Below are 21,513 nucleotides of genomic sequence, written 5' to 3' on the forward strand. Positions count from 1 at the left end.
CTTTGGCTGAATACAACTCAGTTTAAAAAAATCCACAGATTTAGCTAGTTATTCTGAGGATAATTTTGTTTTTCCAGGGGTGGCACAGCTCATTATGAAAACTTAAAATGGCTATATCTCTTTGTCAGGGCCGAATCCGAAAAAATGGCAAACAAAAAAAGTATTTTTTTTGACCTCAAGAATCTACTGTTGAAATATTTGTACCAGTCGAAGATTCTAACTACTGTTCGATATTTTTATTCATTTATTTTTTCAAAAATTAGTTGATTAGGTTTCGTCAGAATATCAATCCTACTTATAGAAAATATCGTTATGAATTCTTCTTCAGGAACCTCAAACATTTGAGAGAACAATTATTTGTTGAAGGAATTGATTTTATTCCAATATTTCAAAGTACATACAAAAAAACTTTTTTTTTTAATACATATTATTCTATGACTTCTTATATGTATAAAGAAGATATTAATTTTGTGCGATATGGAACGCTGAAAAAATATATCGAAGAGACTAATTCAGAAAAGAAAAGGAACTATAGAAATATTTTGACAATTGGAGACGGTGACAGTAGAGAAAGTGACAAAATAACCCATAAAAGAGCCAAGAAGATATTCGACGATGGATGGCAAATCCAGCTCGAAAAAACAGAGGAGATTTTTTTACACGTCCAAAACCAAAGATACCCAAAACAGAACAACAGGTAACATTTGAAGATGTGCAAAATGAAATGATACTTATCACAACATAATAGAACAACATTTCACTAGAAGAACTAACACCCTTTTTAGCTCATTAGGAGATTGTATTTAGCTTCGATCTATCAAGTATCAAGCTTTGTGGGATAATACAAAACGACATACCATATTTCAGAGGCGATTGAAGCAAAACTTTTTAGAAGATTCTTAAACCCGTTATGATAATTCAGTTTCTTTGTGATAACGACAGAACCGATTCTGGTAATTACAAATATCAATAATGATTTGTTACCAACACTTTTCCAATAAGTTTCAGGAACCCCAGTAACAGTCTGAACTTGAACTTAAGGGTAAGAAACTTTTTTCTGTTTGATGATATTAGCGAAATTCCTTTTCTATTTATTTTATCATTTACTTCAAAACAAAGGTAAAGAGGTGCCATATTTTACCAAAAAGAGGTGGTGGAGGGAGTAGGAGACAGGTTAAGACAGCGGCATTGGAAGATGTTTTGATTAAAATAGAACTTGCAATATTTATGAAAAATATTCTGACATACAATATTAAAAATGCTTGTAACTCGAAAACGGTGCATTTTTTTCGATGTTGCACCGGTATACCTTTTTTTTGGAGAATCAATAACAAAATACATGAATGAAGGAATTTCGCCGATATCTTCAACCAAAAAAAGTTTCTGGTCATTAAGTACAGGTTGTATGTTCCTGCCGGTCCTGAAGATTTATGGGAAAGCTTTGGAAACAAATCATTACTGATATTTTTATTGACTGAAATTAAAAGCAATCCAATATTTGAAGCATTCCTGACTCGTGCCAAAACACTTCATTCACACCTGATAAAGATGTAGTGCCCGGACACCGTATATAAAATTGACTTTGACAAGGATATACGGTTTTTAACGATACGTGAAACCTTGTAGATTGTATACGGAGACACTACGACAGTTGAAGCATAGAGTATCGACAAGAGTTTCCACTCTGTCAATTCAGAAAAACTGCGGCCTAAGATCACTTATGATCTTGGAACATAAATACATGGAATGGCCATTGCAGTGCTACGAACGCTTTCTTGCTTGTCTGAAACCGAAAAAGTTATCAAACGAGGAGCAAAAGAACCATTCAGATATAAGAGAGTAAACAATTGATTTATCATAAATGAACAATTGATGGAAAAGAATCAACTTTTGAAAACGTTACAAAATGTCTGAACTTCCCTGAACTTTTTTGTCGACAGTCTGCCAAGGATGTTTTCGTTGTGATCGATGACGATAAATAGACTACTTCAAGTGTGTGGTGATTGCTTCTCTCCGTAGCCCCTTAGTTCATAAACAACTATTCGTTAAAAATGACCATACAGCAAAAATGATGATACGTCAAAAATGACGATACGGCAAAAATGACGATACGTCAAAAATGACGATACGTCAAAAATGACGATATCGTCGCCGCGCGAACGGGCCCTCGATCGCACCTCAACCGAACACCACCCAGCCAATAATCATGAGCGTCTTCTGGATAATTTTATAGACTTGGGAAAATATGATGCAGAAGCGGAACGCGGCCAGCGTACTCAAGGGGGATTCCAGGTTTTCTTCGGATGGCGGCGACGGCGTGACGACGAAGACGACGACGAGGACGATGACGACGACGACGACGACGATGATGATGATGAAAACGAGTTCGATACGGTGGAAATACGAAATCGGTTTGTCAGCAAGGTGAGTATTAGTCCAGTCACGCTGAATTAATGTTGGTGTCATTTGGTCTACTCTATAGTGGTGTAACGTTTGATTCACTAGTTTTGGGACACCCTGTATAATGAATTGAAATATGTCAGTGTCGTGGAATAAAAGAAAGGAGTGCAAGTGTTTTTCAGTTTTCTTCTATTTATTTCGTAAATTTAGATGATCTGAGTGGATTATTCTGAATTTATTGGATTCTTGAGGTATACTCCATTCACTTTTATTTTAGCAGTCGGTTGGACATGGAAATTTGACACATTTCACTCTGTATATTACGAAAATGTGGGGTTATGAAGCTTGTCAAAACATTTTTGCCTCGATTTTTGGGTTTTAAATCAACGCTACGTTGCCCGTTCTACGTAAAAGTTTCTGTTATTACGTATTTTATCACAATGTCGAATCTCTTCGGAAAATATGTGACGAACATAATTGAAGTTTATACAAACTGATTGAAGACATACCAAATCCAGTTATTTGCATGGAAAATACAAGAGATCAGTATAATATCATAATATGCACTAGCTCGAGGAGAGTTAATGTTCGTTATCTTCTTTGGCTCACATCATTTGTAGATTTCAAAAATATTAACCCGAAGATGAAATGCATATGATGCAGTGTTTGGGAATGGGTATCTCCCGAAGGAATTAACAGATAATTACAAGAATGTTAAATTCTTCAACAAAAATCATCTTGCATCAATATGAGTAAAAGGAATTAAAGGAAGTTTCAAGTCAAGATAAACTTCACCTTTGAACAAAAATTTCACATGAATAAACAATTAACAGAACAATTGCGCGTATTTGTGGCTGTTCATCTTAATGTCTTAATACTTGTGATTCGTATTGATGTTGATGTTTTGTGTTGTAATAGAATTTTTATCAGTATTCGCAGAAAGTCCCTGAAGAAGAATAAAAGCGTTATTCAAAAGTTTGGCAAAAACAAAAGTAGATACTACATTCTTCCTGCAAAACGAGTCTATACCCCCATCGAAAACAAACCTTTTATACAAGGTGAGTCTTTGACTCGTACAAATATTTTGACACTAAATTCTTGAGGAAAATAAACACTTTTTTCCTGCCCATTTTTTTTCCAATTCGGTTCTGATAAAAAGATATAGTCATTTTAAGTTTTCATAAGGAGCTATGTCAACCCTGGAGAATAACATGCTAAATCTATGACACAACACATCAGTGGATCTGTTAAACAGAGTTGCATTTAGCCAAAGTACCCATACCCAATTTTCCGAATTTTGAACATCAAATTACTCAAAAATGACGCATTATACAAGAAAATAAGAGGAAAATTTTTATTTTACAAAAAGTTCAAACGAGCGTTCAAATATTCTTTAGATAGCGTCCAATTGAGTTTCATGAGTTGTGTTCTTCGAATTTTTGGTATTTTTATGATACGTAATGGTCAAAATGAGAAAACTGGAAGACGTGTGTGATTAATCAAATAAATGAAAAACTATAATCCGAAATTCATTTCATTCGATGAAACCGTTTCTGAGATATAACTTAAAAAACATTTGTCTTATGGATTTTCAACAGCCCGTATCTTTAAAACCGAGCCCATTCGGAAAAAATGGTGAAAAACAAGTGTTTCTTTTGACCTCAAGAATCCACTGTTGAAAATATTTTTACGAGTCAAAGACTCCCCTGTATACAAGGTCAGGAATAAAATTAAAACTCTACAATCCCAACAAACAATAATTCACCAATTAGAATTTATGGAATGTTAAAATTATTGTTCTAACATTCCAGACTTTAAATGAATTTTAAGAAATGTTCATTTTGAGCCCAAAATATTCCGATAAAATGAATACTACCACCCACAGTGTTTGCCATTAAAAAAAAATGGACCAATTGACATTACTTGAAGATCATTTTCGAAAAATTGTTATGTCTTTCGTACCAACTGTAGAGTGATCCGAAATACTAAAAAACCCTTAGGTAATTCATTAAAAAAATAATACATTTATCTCGAAATTTATCGATATATGATCTATAGTTGAAACCATCATTATCATGAAATTTGTCGGAAAAGGACACAAAGATGAATTATGACAATTGGGGTATTTCGAAATGTTAAGATTATAATATAAAAATTCATTTGAAAATGCAGCCACTTTCGGACCACCCTACAAAGTCAAAAACAATTTCAGCTTATGCGCTGAGTAGAATACTCCATCAAAGTTGGATTCATTCTCCTAGTCCAATATTGTTGACTCACCCTGTATACCGAAGATACTAATTTTGTGCGTTACTTTTCATTCACTCTGTATAAGCGACGGACGGATTACATCGTCAGCCCTCCGAAACGTAATTTGAAAAGTAATTTTTTCCCTGTATAATCATAATGGAACACTGAAAATAATATTGCATCGACCAATTGTAAGAAGAAAAGGAACTATAGAAGTATTTTGACAATTGGAGACAGTGACAGTTGAGAAAGTGACAAAATAACCCATAAAAGAGCCAAGAAGATATCTGACGATGGATGGCCAATCCAGCTCGAAAAACCAGAGGAGATTTTTTTACACGTCTAAAACGAACGACGCCCAAAACAGAACAACAGGTAATTTTTTGGAGATGTGCAAAATGAACTGATGTTTATCTCAAGGGCAAAAGAATCGGATTTTCATTCAAACTCGAAGAAATCAAGAAAAAAATATATCGAAAATTTACTGGAAAAAACACCTTTTTTAGCCCATTAGAAGATTGAATTTTTAGCTTAGGTCGATCGATTATCAAGGTATGTGGGATAATACAAAATGATATATCATATTTCCGAAACGATTGAAGCAAAACTTTTTAGAATGAACCGGATCTGATAATTCAGTTTTTATGTGATGGTAACGACTCGACCGATTTTGACAATTTTTTGAATTCAAGTAAATACAAATATCAATAATGATTTGTTTCCAACACCTTTCTCATAAGTCTTCAGGACCTATTTGCTTCATTTATGAATTTTATCATTAATTTTCCAAAACAAAGGTGAAGCCTCGGGTAAAGCAGTGCCACATGTTACCAAAAAGATCTGGTAGAGGAGGTAGGAGACATGTTAGGACAGCAGCATTGGAAGATGTTTTGATTAAAATAGAGCTTGCAATATTTATGAAAAATAATTTAATATTCAATATTAAAAATGCTTGTAACACGAAAACGGTACATTTTTTCGATATTGCACCGGTATACCTTTTTTTTGGAGAATCAATGACAAAATACATAAATGAAGGAATTTCGTCGATATCTTCCACCAAAAAAAATTTCTAGCCATTAAGTGCAGGTTGTATGTTCCTGGCGGTCCTGAAGACTTATGGGAAAGCTTTGGAAACAAATCTTAACTGATATTTTCATTGACTGAAATTAAAAAGAATTACCAAAATCGTTTGAGTCGTTCGGCAGTTTTCACTAAAAAACCTTAATAACAGTAGTACCATTTGAAGGCACATATCTTTGAAGGGGATCGATCTAGGAAAAAAATTGAAGCATCAAGTATCGGCCACATCAATCCAATATTTAAAGCATTCCTGACTCGTGTCAAAATACACTGAGCAAAAAAATTAACGCACATTATGTAAATCTCAAATTTATTGTACAACTGAAGATGTTCTCAATGATAATTATTTTTATCAGAATTATGCATGCATATGTTATCCACTTTCAACGGTTTTCTTCAATACAGATGGTTTTTCCCAGCAGGAATAAAAAAAGATGATATTATCAGATTTTGAATGTATTGGTTCCATTCTTTAATCAGTTGTTCTCGATCAATTCTAGTGATCAATAGTTTTTCTTTCGTTTGATTTTCTACACTCGATCGCTATGCAACGCGAAACACGCAATTTGACCCAAGAGGAATTTGCCCAAGCGGTAGTTTTGCGAGAAGAAGGGTGGACATACACAAGAATTGCAGAAAGGTTTGGAGTTTCCCATACACATGTGTCCAGAATGTTGAAGCGATTCAGGGAGACAGGTATGAATTTCCGAAGACCAGGACAGGGTAGACCACGGGTAACAACTGCCATTCAAGAACGTTACTTGAGAGTTTCTTCGTTGAGACAACGGTTTGCAACCGCTCGCCCCCTTCAAATTCAGCTTGAGCATGAGGTGTAAATTAGCACTCAGACAATAAGAAATCGCCTCAGAGAATATGATTTAAGGCCTCGTGTCGCGGCAAGAGGCCCAGCTCTTACCCCAGCCCATCGAAGGGCGCGTTTGGATTTAGCGAGAGAGCATATCAGTTGGGAAGAGGCCGATTGGAAAAGAGTTCTCTTCACAGATGAGTCTAGATTCTGCCTCTACCAATATGATCGACGTTCCTTTGTATACAGACGTCCACATGAAAGATATGCTCAGTGCAATTTCCTGAATACTACTGGTTTCGGGGGAGGATCGATTATGGTATGGGGTGGAATATCTTTGACTGCTCGCACAGACCTAGTGGTCGTTGATAATGGAGCTATGAATGCTGATAAGTATATAAGGAACATTCTTGAAGAGCATGTAGTGCCATTTGCCCCCATACATTGGTGAAAATTTCATTTTTATGGACGATAAAATGCCAGACCCCATCGTGCGAGCATCGTTCAGGAGTACCTTGAAGAGGTTGAAGTCTCTCGAATGGAATGGCCAGCAAGAAGTCCAGATCTCAATCCGATTGAGCAGGTTTGGCACAACCTCAATAGAAGGCTGAGAAGTTCAGAAAATCATCCAGCTACTCTTAATGACTTAGGAATCCAACTCGGAGAAATCTGGGAAGGATTAGATCAGAACATTTTAAGATCACTCATTTTGAGTATGAACCATCGTTGCCGAGCTGTAATTAACGCAAGGGGTGGAAATACCAAGTATTAAATCACTTATCAGCATTTCAGTATTTTGAAAATTGTTCATTTCTCTTCTTTCACATAAGATTCGGTGAAATCCTGAATTTTTCTTCCATTTAATGTGTCTTGTTTCGTTCAAAACCTTCCCGAGAGAACATAAAAAATAAGTTATAAAGTCAATGTAGAGTTAACTCTCATTAAAATTGAGATTTTAAGAATGTGCCATAATTTTTTTACGCAGTGTACTTTACACTCACACCTGATAATGATTGACGTAGTATCGAGACACCGTATATAAAATTGGCTTTGACAAGGATATACGGTTTTTAACGATACGTGAAAACTTGTAGATTGTATACGGAGAGACTAGGACAGTTGAAGCATAGAGTATCAACTAGAGGTTTCACTTTGTCAATTCAGAAATACTGTGGCCAAAGATCACTTATGATCTTGGAACATAAATACATGGAATGGTCATTGCAGTGCTACGAACGCGTTCTTGCTTGCCTGAAACCGAAAAAGTTATCAAACAAGGACCAAAAAAACCATTCAGATATAAGAGAGTAAACAATTGATTTCTCATAAATGAACATTTGGTGGAAAAGAATCAACTTTTGAAACGGTCACAAAATTTCTGAACTTCCCTGAACTTTTTTGTCGACAGTCTGGCAAGGATGTTTCGATGACGATAAATAGTCAGGTGTGTGGCGATTGCTTCTCTCCGTAGCCAGTCAGTTCAAGAACAACTATTCGTTGAAAATGACCATCCGGCAAAAATGACATTACGGCAAAAATGACGATACGTCAAAAATGACCATCCGTCAAAAAAGACGATACGTCAAAAATGACGATACGGTAAAAATGACGGATCGTCGCCGGGCGAACGGGCCCTCGATCGCGCCTCAACCGAACACCGCCCAGCCAATAATCACGAACGTCTTGTGGATAATTTTATAGACTTGGGAAAATATGATGCAGAAGCGGAACCGACGGATTACTATAGGCCGCCCGACGACCAGCCGCCGCAATATTACAGACAGCAAGTTGTCGCCGGTCAGCCGGTGTACCAGTACGGACCGCCGCCCCCTCCCGTCCAGGGGGGAAGGATGGGCGCGTTCAGGATGGGACAGGAGACGGCCGTCGCCAGGGAGGAACGCGGCCAGCGTCCCCAAGGGGGACTCAACAGTTTCTTCGGATCGGGGCGCCACGACGACGACGACGACGACGGCGTCGAGCGTCAGTTCCAGTTCAACACGGTGGAAATACGGAATCGGTTTGTACGCAAGGTGAGTGTTTAATTGACGGGGATTTTAAATGCTCGTCGAAACGGAAGGGTATTGATGTTCTCCAAATATGTTAATATTTTTTTCTGCTCCTCACGGGCTTGCACACAAGCAAAGAATCTTACTCCCAGCTGGGGCAGAACTAAGGCCGGACGGGATTCGTCTCCTTTCTCGCTCTCAGTGTATCATGGGCTTTCGCACCAGCTAACACCGATTACGATAAAAAGAAAGAGAGAGTGTAAACGACAAGGAAAAGAATCTGCGATGACGAAACTCACGTAATGAAAACTCTAGCTGGAATACAGAATCAATCAACAGTACAGACTGCCGAGTTAACATGTAAAAAGAAGCTTTGTTTATAACTAAACTTCATGATCTCTTATAGTTTTATCGTATCTGATATAGAGAAAAAAATTTTGATTCATATTCTCGAAATCCTCCAAAAAAAAATCCAAATTGTCATTAAATTCATTAAGTAAGCTGTGTTGAAGAAATTTATTATTGGTTTTGACATATCGAATTAAACTCGGTATTCCTAATAATGATTGTGTTTTCAAAACTTATTTCGTTCCATCCAAAAATTCAAACTTCAACACCCTGTATCTCGAGAACGAAACGTTTGCGATCTTATGTTTATGGGATTTTTTCAAAATTATTTGAGGAATCTCCACTCTTCGTTTGTACCTTCAATTTGCGAACAACCTGTAGTATAAGATAAATGGAAAAAACCATACATGCATCCTACAGAAAAATACAACTTTGTTATACAGGGTGAGTCCTCGGGTCAGTCTTTGACTCGTACGAATATTTCAACAGTAGATTCTCGAGGTCAAAAGAAACACTTTTTCCTGTACCATTTTTCTCGATTCGGCCCTGATAAAAAGATATAGCCATTTTGAGTTTTCAAAATGAGCTGTGCCAACCCTGATGGAACAAAATTCCCTTCAGAATAACAAGCTTAATCTGTGACACTACAAATCTGTGGATTTTTTGAACAGAGTTGCATTCAGCAAAAGCACCAAATTTTTCAAATTTCACAGAAACTTTTTAATTTTCAAACATCAAATTACTCGAAAACAACGCATTATACGAAAAAATATGAAGAATACTTCTAATTTATACACTATCTAGTGTCCAAATTAGTTTCAAGAGTTGGGTTCTTTGAATTTTTGGTATTTTTTAGGGTGATATCTTGTGTCCCAGTGGCGTATATAGCTCATATACGCTATACGTTTGTGAGGTAGAAATAAAAATGAAAATTTTTTTGGTTTTTCAACAGCCTGTATCTTTTAAGCGAGCAGATTCGGAAAAAATGATAAGAAAATTTTTTTTTCCTTTGACCTCAATAATCCACTGTTGAAATATTTGTACGAGTCAAAGACTCACCCTGTATAGATTCGCAAGGAAATCCCTTGGTTAAAATCACAATATGCCACTGGCGATAATTGACATACAGGGTGGCCATTTGAAAACGAAACAGACGAGGTTACAGACGAAATAAATTTTTTCGATAGAAATGCTCGGACAGGTCGATTTCTGTTTCGAGGGGGACAACTTAAGATGTAGGTTACGGACGCATAGCGCTTCAACCCTTGCTACTACAACCCTCACCCCCAATTTTTGAATAGGGAAGATGGGGTGAGTGATACCTCATTTGAAAGGTATTTTTATAATGATTTCAGCACAGTAATTGTTTTTTCATTTTATGCATTTGTTCTCGAAATATTCTTAACGAAGTATTTGAAAATGAAGTGGTGTTTTCATGGCACTTGTAGTGTTTTTTTGTGAAAAATCGACATTTTGAGCTTCAAAACAACCATGACTGTGGCTTCCTTTGAAGCCACAAGTTGATTGAAGAATTCTGCGGTTCTATTCGCACATTGATTGTTTGCAAAAAAAAAAGTGAAATTATTTCCACCCACTCTGCAATTGAATAAACCATGTCGAACAATGAATTAGAACACATACAAGTCTCGATACAAAACTCGATTCACATGTCAAAGAACCAGTAAGCCAACTTAATGATCTGTTCGTAATAAATAAAAAATTATCGATTCTCATTTTTTTGAAAAAGATACGAATTCAATAATTAACAAAATGAAAACATTATTGAAGCCAACTGAGAAAACACTTCATAATTAAGTCGGAAATCGTTTCACGAATTGGGACTGGAATATTTCTGTGGCATCATTAATGATTTGATTTTCTTACCTGGTAATCTGATTAGACTTAGACTAATGGACTTTTTGGAGATTTCTATCGATCAAGTGTTACCGCATGTTATTGGAAATACCTACTGCAAATTATATCGAAGATAATTTAGATTGAGTTTCAGCAAGATTGAGCTCCTTCGCAATACGCTTTGTTTGTTCGACATCTTGATTGAAGATTTCTATGTCAGTGGATTGGAGGAAGGAAGCCACAGTCATGGTTGTTTTGAAGCTCAAAATATCGATTTTTCACAAAAAAACACTACAAGTGCCATGAAAACACCACTTCATTTTCAAATACTTCGTTAAGAATATTTCGAGAACTAATGCATAAAATGAAAAAACAATTACTGTGCTGAAATCAGTATAAAAATACCTTTCAAATGAGGTATTACTCACCCCATCTTCCCTATTCAAAAATTGGGGGTGAGGGTTGTAGTAGCAAGGGTTGAAGCGCTATGCGTCCGTAACCTACATCTCAAGTTGTCCCCCTCGAAACAGAAATCGACCTGTCCGAGCATTTCTATCGAAAAAATTTATTTCGTCTGTAATCTCGTCTGTTTCGTTTTCAAATGGCCACCCTGTATAATATTACAGTGTGAGCAAAATTGATATCTTCGGTATTTACTCCTTTGTAGAATGCTACGCTGGCACTGCTGATTCTCCAAATCCGCCATATACTTGCAAAAACGATGAAAAACGAGACCACTGTCTCCTTAGAGTCACTGTAACTTAGCGCGTACCAGCCTTCAATCAATCCATAACTTTTCCATCGAGCTGAGAGTGGTGTTGCCCTGATGAGGTCAAATAAGACCGAAACCCAGGTCAGCATCTACTCTTCTTCGATGGAATGGTCCGTCCTTTGGTAAACCGAACGACGATCCGGTCTTATTCGCTTGAAGTAATTCTGAAAATCCTTTTTTTTTCAGGTTTACACGCTCCTGACAATCCAACTGCTGATCACCTTCGGGTTCATCCTTCTCGCCATTCACGTCGATGCCATAAGGATTTTTCTGCTGCGAAACTTCGCACTACTAATTGTCGTCATGTGCTTGACGTTAGTGTTCGTAATAGCTATAGTGTGCTGCGAGGGACTGAGAAAGAATTTTCCTTGTAATCTGATAACGCTCATGATCTTGACTCTACTTTATGCGTACATGCTCGCTGCAGTCTCCTGTATATACGATACAGTGGCAGTGAGTAAAAATCGTCTTATGTTTATTATTTTTGTAGACTTCAAACGAAGCTGCTGATTGAACAATATGCCCCACCTTGGGCAAAAACTTATAGGTTTATGAGTTTTGAGTTATTGGAATTCTCATGAAAGAATGGAGATAATGGGAAGTTAAAATTTTTTTTTATTTTCAATTTCTTCATTATTATTATAACCCTGTTTGCTGATTGGACCTAAAATATACAGAGTGTTATTGAGAGGATCATTAAACTGGAACGATCGAATTCATCACAACCCAAGATTTTCAAATTACAACCTATATTTTTTATCTATTCAATTCTATACCTAAAACATTCAGACCCGTTTGCACCAAACGCACTTAGTATTAAGTGTCCCTTAAAATGAACCCTTAAATTACGTTGCACTAACTGTTAAGTGACATTTAAATGGCTAAAGCTAGCCTTAAATTTAAACACTCCTGTAATGACCACTTATGTATTTAAGGGCGCGATTCTAACCTAAAATAATTTGTTGAACTGGCTGCATCCATTTTTGATGGATTTTGAAAATTGAATTAATTCATTACTGAATACCAAGCCTTTTCGTTTGCCTTTACTGTAATGCCATCAGTCTTTTTTAATTTTCAATCTGGTGTCACAAATCATACTATAGTTGGCTACAAACTCTTTTCTTCTGTTAAGAAGTTGAGTGCCCTTCGTAAATTACCACCACTTGCTTGACAATCATTCACCGTATTCGTATTAACAAGGGCAATAAGGACATTTTCTTCACGTTCCTCTTCAACATTAGTAAAACAAATTCACACAAGATCTTACAAAGGAAGTGTTGTACTTATATAAACTTAGGTACCTTTTATTTGACAATCATTATCATTATCAATATTAATGCTAATTCAACAACAAAAAGTTGTTACTCTTTGATAATAATATCCTTGACACTGACTAACAGGACAATAAAGTTAGGTTAATGAAATGACAACGATCATCGGCAACCGGCCAACCAATGAAATGGCTTTATTGGACTAGGATGAAGTTGCACCAAAATTAAAAACTGAAATATCACTAGATATAAAAACTTAAGGGCCCCTTACTTAAGATTCGGTTAAGCCACAGTCGTGCAACTGGGAATAAAAGTAAGCGTCCATTAACCTTAAACGACACTTAGTTAAGTACTCGTTTTAAGGAGTATTGGTGCAAATAGGCCTTAGAGTTACCAAAGATCCACTCGAAATATGGAAAAAGAGCCATTTCAACTACTTGATTATTCTCTGACTTCTGTAAACCACAGAAAAAACTAAAATTCTATGTTCCGATAGATAATTTTAACATTTCATGAACTGCATCTAATAAATTGTTGGTTGGGATTGTTGAAAATTCATCATAAATGTCAAAATTGTTCATCGGAAGATCAAATAATTAAAATAGAGCAATTTCGAACTACTTGATTATTCTGTGACTTCTGTAAACCACAGAAAAAAACTAAAATTCTGTGTTCCGATCAATTATTTTGATATTTCTTCAAGTGCACCTAAAAAATTGTTTGTTGGGGTTGTTGAGAATTTATCAACAATTCATGAAATTTCAAAATTATTTATCGGAACATCAAATTAGGAATAGTTTTTCTGTGGTTTCCGGAAATCACAGATAAATCAAGTAGTTCGAAAAGGCTCTTTCTCCTTATGATAACTCCGAAATTTTCGTTTCTTTTAGGTCACCGTCCCTCTTTTTTTTACGTAGAATAGACTGAAACAATGAAAAAAAGGTAATTTGAAAACCTTGCGTTTTGATTAAATCAATCCAGTACCCTGTACACTTCAAATCCAAACAGAAAATAGTCTGCTCACCCAAGAAACATTCCAAAAAGTTTAACCTGTTTGCACGATCGTCTTCATAAGAATAATCCCAATAACTCAAAAGTTTGTACCCTGTACAGGGTGAGCAAAATTCGATGGGATTGAATGGCAGCTCTGTAACCGAGTCTGTAACCGTAAGAGCTAAGGAAAAATGTCACGATTCCTACCTCGATTTCCAAAAGATTGTTAATGGCCAAAACCACATCCCACTATCTTCTTTTGTTTTCAAGTTATGAGGGAAAACTCATTTTTCTGCTCTTCGTACTGGTGCCTCTAATTTGTAAAGTATCAGTGATATCGAAAAACAAATATTACATTCTACAGACACTGTTTCATGTAGAATGCAGTGCCGTAGTCAAAGATTTTTTTCAGTCCGCCACTTCAGAGATATATATAGTGATAACTTTTATTTTTTTTAAATATAAACCCTGCGTTATTTTTACATGTTCCAGTCAATATTGTTTTCTGATTCAAAATATACAACATACGTCGTGTCTCTGGTTGTTCTTCCAATAAAAAAAAACTCAAAAACTAGTTCGGTCTAGTTGGCAGGTCATTTCATTGATAATATGATAATGAACTTTATTCTCCTAAATTGTGTCAGGTTATTGAATGACACAGGTTTGCCTTTAGTGGATTTCCTTAGGTTTATTATTCATAATATTAAAATTGTAACAACCTTGTAGATTTCAAAGAATAAACCTCATTATTACTACTTACATGAGAGACTTTGAAGATAACTTGCATTCAGGATACTTGAAAGGATGAAAAATGTTCCAATATGGAATGAATCACTTTCAGGAAATTTTATAAACCTGGATTCATCTGAATATGTTCCAAAACCTTTTCAATGAGTACATAATCTAAATACCAGTACCACAGCCTTTTCAAACACCTTCACAAATAAGGCTGTGCCACTACCAGCAGAGGTTAATCGGTAAACATGAAGTAGTCATGGAAATTCTCATAATTTCCTAATTTTTCGAATATCCAGAATGAAAGTGATCTCCAAAATCTCTCATAACCTGACATAACATATGAGCATAAAGTTCATTATCATATTATCAATGAAAATGATCTGCCAACTTGACCGAACTAGTTTTTGAATTTTTTTATTAGAAGAACCAAGGGAAGAACAATTAGAGATACTTATATTATATATTCTGAATCAGAAAATATTGTGGGACTAGAATATGTAAAAATAACATAGAGCTTATATTTAAAAAAATGAAAGTTTCTACCATATCACTGAATTGGCGGACTGGAAAAAATCTTGACTACGCCACTGTCTTCCACATGAAAAAGTGGCTGTAGAATGTAACATTTGTTTTTCGATATCACTGATACTTTACGAAATAGAGGCACCAGTACGAAGAGCCAAAAAATGAGTTTTCACTTGTAACTTGAAACAAAAGAAGATAGAGGGATGCTGTTTTGCATCCATTTGCCATCCATTTTTCCCTAGCTCTCACGGTTACAGAGCTTCCATTCAATCCCATCGAATTTTGCCCACCCTGTATACGACCCAACTTCTTTTACAGGTGTACATGGCTATTGGTACGACAGCAATAGTCTGTTTCTTGGTGTCAGTTCTGGCATGTCAAATGAGATGGGACATCACCAAATGCGGCTGCATGCTGTATATTCTACTCCTAGGCTTAATGATTTACGGTATTGTGTGTACGATATTGGTGTTTTTCGTCGACCCTGAAACCTTCAAAGTCATGCACCTTGTTTACAGTGGGATAGGATTAGCTGTGTTCATACTTTATTTGATGTTCGACACTCAACTGATCATGGGAGGACGATACATAGAATTATCACCAGAAGAATATATATTGGGGGCATTGAAACTTTACATAGATATAATAATGATATTTCAGTTCTTGTTGATGCTGTTCAGAAGATGAAAAATAAAACTTTTCGATGTATGTTGTATTTTCAATAATAGTATACTTGGAAAACCATTCAATAGCTTTCATCGGAAAATATGATGAACCTCGGTTATTAGGCATGATGGATTGGGGCATTGTTAAAAACAATTTCATTTTATGGATTTTGACATATTTCAGACATATTCATGAATCTATATATCTATACACAACCTCCCATAGACTGTTCAACGAGGATGCCAGCAAGCACTCAATTCCGATTATTGAAATAATTCATTTCGTATCATCTCTTCTAGAGAACTGAAAATATCTATGCCATTAAATTTCCATAAATTTGAATTGAATATCGAATTGATTCGACCAATTGAATGTATTATTCAGAGATATCAGTGAAACCTGTCCAAACTTCTGGTAAAATAGCATTCCATATCGATGTTGCCCAACATTTCACATCAATTTTGGAAGGTACTTTTGTTTATCATGAGATGGTTCACCCCATATATTTCAAGAAACTGTTGGAAAATTAAGAATTATTGATTATGCTACAAAATTCGAAACCTAATGAATATATATATATATAACTTATTTCATTCAATATGATAATAGCATGTAAAATACTACAAGGAATAATTTCAAGTTTGGCTTCTCCAAATCCTGGATGATACAAGTGGTGACATCCAACAATCGATATAAACATTAATACAATTTCCAAATTTTTCTGCCAATCAAAGTTTCAAGGTCAAAGATTTGTTTATTGACAATCAATTTCTTAATTGAAATATCATATATATCAATATATCCTTTTATAAACTCACTTCCTCAAAAAGGAATAATGAAACCTAAGCAAACACTATGCATAATGATTTATGCTTTGAAATTTCCACAAACTTCGTATGACATATTCGAATTCATCAACTCAAATAAAATTGAACAGGAATACTGTCTGAATTGTCTCTGAATTTGAGAAGATCTAACTGACTGAAATTGAAGGACAAAATAGTGATACATTTCATAATGAATGAAAAACTAATTCAGACTGTATCCATAAATAAAATATGGCATTAAACACATCAATCTTGTGTAGTTTCAAGTATATTCATTATATGTATAGCCACCTACATATTTAGAAATAATGACCTTCAAAGGGAGATAACTATATATGATCGAAAAAAATTGGGAGCAACTCAGTTACTCATATTATTATGAAGAAAAATTCGACAGTAAATTGTTACATAATGAAGTGGCAAAATAATTTCCAATATATCGGAGAATTTTCAAGAATTTTCCACAATTTTGAGCAAGCGGTATGGGTCGAATTTCATTTGTTTATTTGATATTTACTCTAGGTCAGGAAGGCATAACGTTGAAGTCTATCTTCTTACCTTTCAAGAGGGGCAACTGCTGCATTTCCACTTCTTGGGAATTGCGGTACCGCGAACTGCCTTGGGATTTTTTGGTTTTCTTCTTCAAGGACCGCTTAGCGAAGGGATCGATTCTATCCACAAAAGCCGTGGAAGACATCCTGGCAGGTTTCTGATGAGGCCTTCCTTTATGAAACTATCCAAAACACTATTTACACTTGAACCGAAAACTGATCACTCTTCATTTCAACATCGAAACACCGACGTCAAATTGAAACTCTTCTCAATCGCATTATTCGAGAAAGAGAGTCTTCAAATTCAATGAAGGATTACAAAATATCAATGACAAGGTGTGTGCTTAAATTCAGTGCACGCCCAATTATCAACGTTTTCAAATATAATAATTCAACGTATTGAAGCTTCAAATTCCACTATAAAACATCAGAACCGTCCAGATGAATCGCACAAATTTATTTATCACCAACTTATCCACAGTTGTGTGAACTTGGAACAACCAAACTGCCAAAGGAGTTCAGTATTTTCACCCGCCATCAGCTGGTTATTTCAATGATTAATCCTAAATACTCGATGACTCTCAATCACTATCTATGACTTATTTTTTTAAACCATTCGATTTATAACATTTGGGACGCACTCACTTTTATTTTCAATAATTTTTTACCTTTCCTCTTTTAATCACAGAGTTCACATTAAAACCGATTAGGGATCGGATACTGTAAGTACCTGGGGCTGAAAATAGATGGAGGATCTGATGTAGTCATATCAAAGTCCAAACTCATTACGTCAATTCAACATCCTACGTTAATTTACAAAAAAACGATCGAAGTATTCTTCTGAAAATTTTTAAATTCGTTTCCAATAAATTTTATTCCTATTTGATATTACAGTATCAATTCATTTTTCCGAAAAGTACATTGAATTCGAACGAAATAAAATTCTAACCAATCACAACGTAGGAATGATTTCTATTTGACCTATCAAAACATTTCCTAAGCTTTGCCGAGAATCGAAAACGGGAAAGACGTTTTTTAATTTTGACATTGACAGTTACGATAATTGTTATTCTACATTGTTTATAAATAGAATATTTATTTTCACTGGAATGGAAAATGGATCTTCAGTTTATTTCTGCGATGAAAAAATACGAGCCATGTCCTGGATGGTATTGTGGTAGACAGTTACTGGAAAATCATGAATTGAGCGATTGTGGGTCCTGTCCTAGAGGATACAGAAGGAATGAAACAACATTTATATGTATGCCATGTACAGATAGCCTCACATTTTATGATTGGCTATATTTAGGATTTATAGTGATTTTTCTATTAATATTACATTGGTTTTTCATTGATATGGTTTCAATGCGAAGAAGGTATTCAAAAATTCCATGAGTTCTTTTCAGCATTATTTGATGATATTCAACGCAGTTTCAGCAAACCTGGTTTAATTCTACATTTGACTGCAACTTTTGAAGTTATTATCTCTAGTATTTTGTCACTTCTAATAGTACATCCATTTGGGAGTCTTGAAATTAAAAGCTGTGCTGTTAGGTCCATGGCAGACTGGTATACCCTTCTACATAATCCAAATCCTTATTATACAGAAACAGTTCACTGCACTCAAGAAGCTGTATATCCTATGTAAGATATTCATATATTGAATTAATTTTAAATAAGCTTGTTTTCCAATTTTTAGGTATTCTATAGTGTGTTTATTTTATGCATTGAATCTGGCCTGTATGCTTTTATTACGTCCATGGGTGTGTAAAAAAATCAGTTTGAGTCGCAGTACAATGTCTATTTATGCAGCCATGTATTACTTACCAATTCTAGGAGTTTCCCATGCTCTGATTGGAGGCCTTTTATGTGAGTTATTAATTAGGGTATCTCATTTCTTCTCTTATCAATATTTCTTTCAGATTATGCATTTCCCTATTTGATAGTTGTTATGTCCGTCATATCCTGTGCAGCACATTTTGCGTTTACTATTAATCAAACTGTTTTCTCGTTAATAACCACGACATTGTATAGTCCTAGAAACGTGATTATTCTACTTGGACATTGGTGTTTACATGCATATGGCATTATTGCAATCACCGAGTTTGTGGAGCCCCTGTTCCATTCTTTGTTGATATTATTGGTTCCTTTTCCTACCCTGTTCTACATTCTCACAGCCAGATTTACTAATCCTAAGAAATTCGATAAAAGCTAATAGTGGAATGAAAAAATAATTTTGGTGTGATAGTAACAATTTTCCATTTGGACGCAAAATGAAATTCTCTCAATTTCAAGACTGTTGTGGATATTGGCTGAAGGGTTATTCTACAAAGAATAGAATGTGATTTATCATCTATTCTACATTACTTCGACTGTACCGATCTATTCTAAGTGAAAATTAGCCAAACCTTTCAAATTCTGTGATAGAGATTAAATTGTTTAATTATTCGATTATTTTAGATTTGTTTGTACTTTTTTCTACACTTTCCCTAATTAATAGATTATATTATAGAAATAGAACCTGAAAAAAAATGGGAAGATGAAACATGTTGATAAAGTAATATAATGCTTTTTACTCAAGTCCATTCTGAAAAAAAATATTTAGAAAACGAATAGTATATTGGAAAAAATATGCCTTTCAAGATCTTTATAGATCTTGGGGTGATAGATAATGTGTATGGCCTAAAATGCATATATCCTTCCAACGTTGATAAAATTTAAATAAAATTGTTCGCATAACTTCTAAACGGTGAATGCCACCACATTGAAATTTTGTGCATAAATGTATGCATGTTTTTAAAATACATTTTTTTTATTACAATTCTGCATTTCTGATATTGTTATAAAGGGTGTTTTTAGAAGGTTTTTTTTGGGACAACTTCTTTTTCGTTGTATTCGCGCGTTTTGGTGAAAAAAATAGAAGCATTTAATGGAGCGAGAAAATTTTGTAAATGACAAAGGTACTCTTATCCAAATACAAAAAATTGAACCGTTTTCGAGATATTTGAGATTTTGTAGTCACATGGGGTCAGCAGATTCCATCGCCAGATTCATCCATAACGTTATTTCAGCAGGCCATGATCGATACTGTTCTTAATTTTGTAGATTATATAAGAGTACCTTCTTCATGTAATTTCTTTCGCTCAATTGAATGCTTCTATTTTTTTCACCAGAACAAATACAACGAATGAAGTTTAGACGGTGAGTCTCACCATCTAAAAACACCCTTTATACCTGCCTGTCTCTCCAGACCAAAATTGTATTGAAGATGTCTAGTCTGCAATGTCTTACAGCTGTAGGTGCTCACTTAAATAGCTGATACTAGTTTTCTATTGAATGCATCAGAACCAAATTTTGCCCAGTTGGCTTTGATTTTTTTGATAAATTTAATTAACTAGATTGACTAATGGAAGAACAATAGGACTCTTCTACTCAGAATCAATACTCGCTCCCAATAAAATTATACTATTTAAATTTTAAAAGGAAGACTCAACCTACAGATATATTTTCCACAAAATAATCAGGTAGTAGTCTGGCAACACAAAAGAAAACTCAAAAATACAAATAAGTGCTAGTTATTTATTCATTTATTTATTTGAAAATACAACTATCATTCAACAATTTGTTGTTTCTATAGTTGACTTAAAACTAGATTTTTGAAATTATTTAATGTACATTTTAAAGAATTTTTTATATGGCCAGGCATACTATTAAAAGTTGTCAAGCTGACATATATAGGACCCTTTCTTGGACTTTCTGTTTTTGCTCTACATAGGTAATATGAATTTTTTTGTCTTGTTTCTCTGTTTGTTATGTTGTGGACTCTCTTCAAGAGATTTTTACTTTTGATTTGTTGATTTTCCAGCTTGTATATTAGTTTACATTGTTGCAACTTGATCAATTTTTCCAGCTTCAAGTATTGATAATTTTATATAAATCTTCAGTTGGATATTCATATGGAAGGTGGTGGAGTCTTTTTATTACTTTATTTTGTAATCTCTGCAGTCTTTTCAGATGGAATTTTGTTGAGTTTGACCATTATACAGATAAATAGCTGAGTACTGACTGGAAATAAGCATAATATATATTTTTACTTGTCCTCTCATCAAGGTATGGCTTCAGATGACGAAACTTTGACACTAATGGCGAAAGTTTGTCTATGATCATGTCCACATGTGCATTCCATTTCAATGTCTCTTCTATAATCAATCCCAAGTATTTAGTTTTTTTTACTTGTGTGAGTTTCTTACTGTTAATAATTAGATTTGGATGGTTGTTTGTGTTCGTTTTTTTATTTCTGAACAGGATATACACAGTTTTTTCTTCATTTATCACAAGTTTGTTTGAGTTTAGCCATTCACTGTATTTCCGCATGTCCCTATTGACCATTTCTTCCAAAGATTTTATATTGTCTGCGCTATATA

At 34.8% G+C, this 21,513-nt stretch overlaps 3 protein-coding genes across 7 annotated transcripts in view; 2 read left to right on the top strand and 1 right to left on the bottom strand.

Annotated features, from left to right (window-relative positions):
• Positions 1-17,822, bottom strand: part of LOC123308631 (serine/threonine-protein phosphatase 2A 56 kDa regulatory subunit epsilon isoform) — a 55,454-nt gene extending 37,632 nt beyond the window's left edge. For all 4 annotated transcript variants that reach the window (XM_044891382.1, XM_044891383.1, XM_044891384.1 and 1 more), the window contains exon 1: positions 17,097-17,822. In XM_044891382.1, the coding sequence (XP_044747317.1) occupies positions 17,097-17,235 (139 nt within the window). In that variant the 5' untranslated portion in view covers positions 17,236-17,822. The remainder of the gene's footprint in view (positions 1-17,096) is intronic.
• LOC123308632 (protein lifeguard 2-like) lies at positions 566-15,806 on the top strand. 2 transcript variants are annotated; one of them, XM_044891386.1, is made up of 4 exons: positions 566-697; positions 2,234-2,424; positions 11,705-11,971; positions 15,364-15,806. In XM_044891386.1, exons 1-4 carry the CDS (start codon positions 616-618, stop codon positions 15,730-15,732), a joined length of 909 nt encoding a protein of 302 aa, XP_044747321.1. In that variant the 5' UTR covers positions 566-615; the 3' UTR covers positions 15,733-15,806. The 2 variants fall into 2 exon arrangements, with proteins under 2 accessions (XP_044747321.1, XP_044747320.1); XM_044891385.1 differs by lacking the exons at positions 566-697; positions 2,234-2,424 and adding exons at positions 4,905-5,025; positions 8,240-8,568.
• Positions 17,823-18,069: 247 nt separating the features above from the next.
• Positions 18,070-19,543, top strand: LOC123308633 (JNK1/MAPK8-associated membrane protein). Its single transcript, XM_044891387.1, has 4 exons — positions 18,070-18,465; positions 18,521-18,733; positions 18,789-18,958; positions 19,012-19,543. The coding sequence occupies exons 1-4, from the start codon at positions 18,206-18,208 to the stop codon at positions 19,302-19,304; spliced, it is 936 nt and encodes a 311-aa protein (XP_044747322.1). The 5' UTR covers positions 18,070-18,205; the 3' UTR covers positions 19,305-19,543.
• Positions 19,544-21,513: the final 1,970 nt, after the last annotated feature.

Source organism: Coccinella septempunctata, chromosome 2, assembly GCF_907165205.1.
Source record: "Coccinella septempunctata chromosome 2, icCocSept1.1, whole genome shotgun sequence".
NCBI lineage: Eukaryota > Metazoa > Arthropoda > Insecta > Coleoptera > Coccinellidae > Coccinella > Coccinella septempunctata.

Bases quoted from the DNA above. Each gene is read 5' to 3' on its own strand.
- LOC123308632 (XM_044891385.1), top strand. From the start codon at position 4,944: ATGGATGGCCAATCCAGCTCGAAAAACCAGAGGAGATTTTTTTACACG. The intron at 8,569-11,704 runs GTGAGTGTTTAA...TTTTTTTTTCAG, and splicing joins GGAATCGGTTTGTACGCAAG to GTTTACACGCTCCTGACAAT. The intron at 11,972-15,363 runs GTGAGTAAAAAT...CTTCTTTTACAG, and splicing joins GTATATACGATACAGTGGCA to GTGTACATGGCTATTGGTAC.
- LOC123308633 (XM_044891387.1), top strand. From the start codon at position 18,206: ATGGATCTTCAGTTTATTTCTGCGATGAAAAAATACGAGCCATGTCCT. The intron at 18,466-18,520 runs GTATTCAAAAAT...TATTCAACGCAG, and splicing joins ATGGTTTCAATGCGAAGAAG to TTTCAGCAAACCTGGTTTAA. The intron at 18,959-19,011 runs GTGAGTTATTAA...TATTTCTTTCAG, and splicing joins TCTGATTGGAGGCCTTTTAT to ATTATGCATTTCCCTATTTG.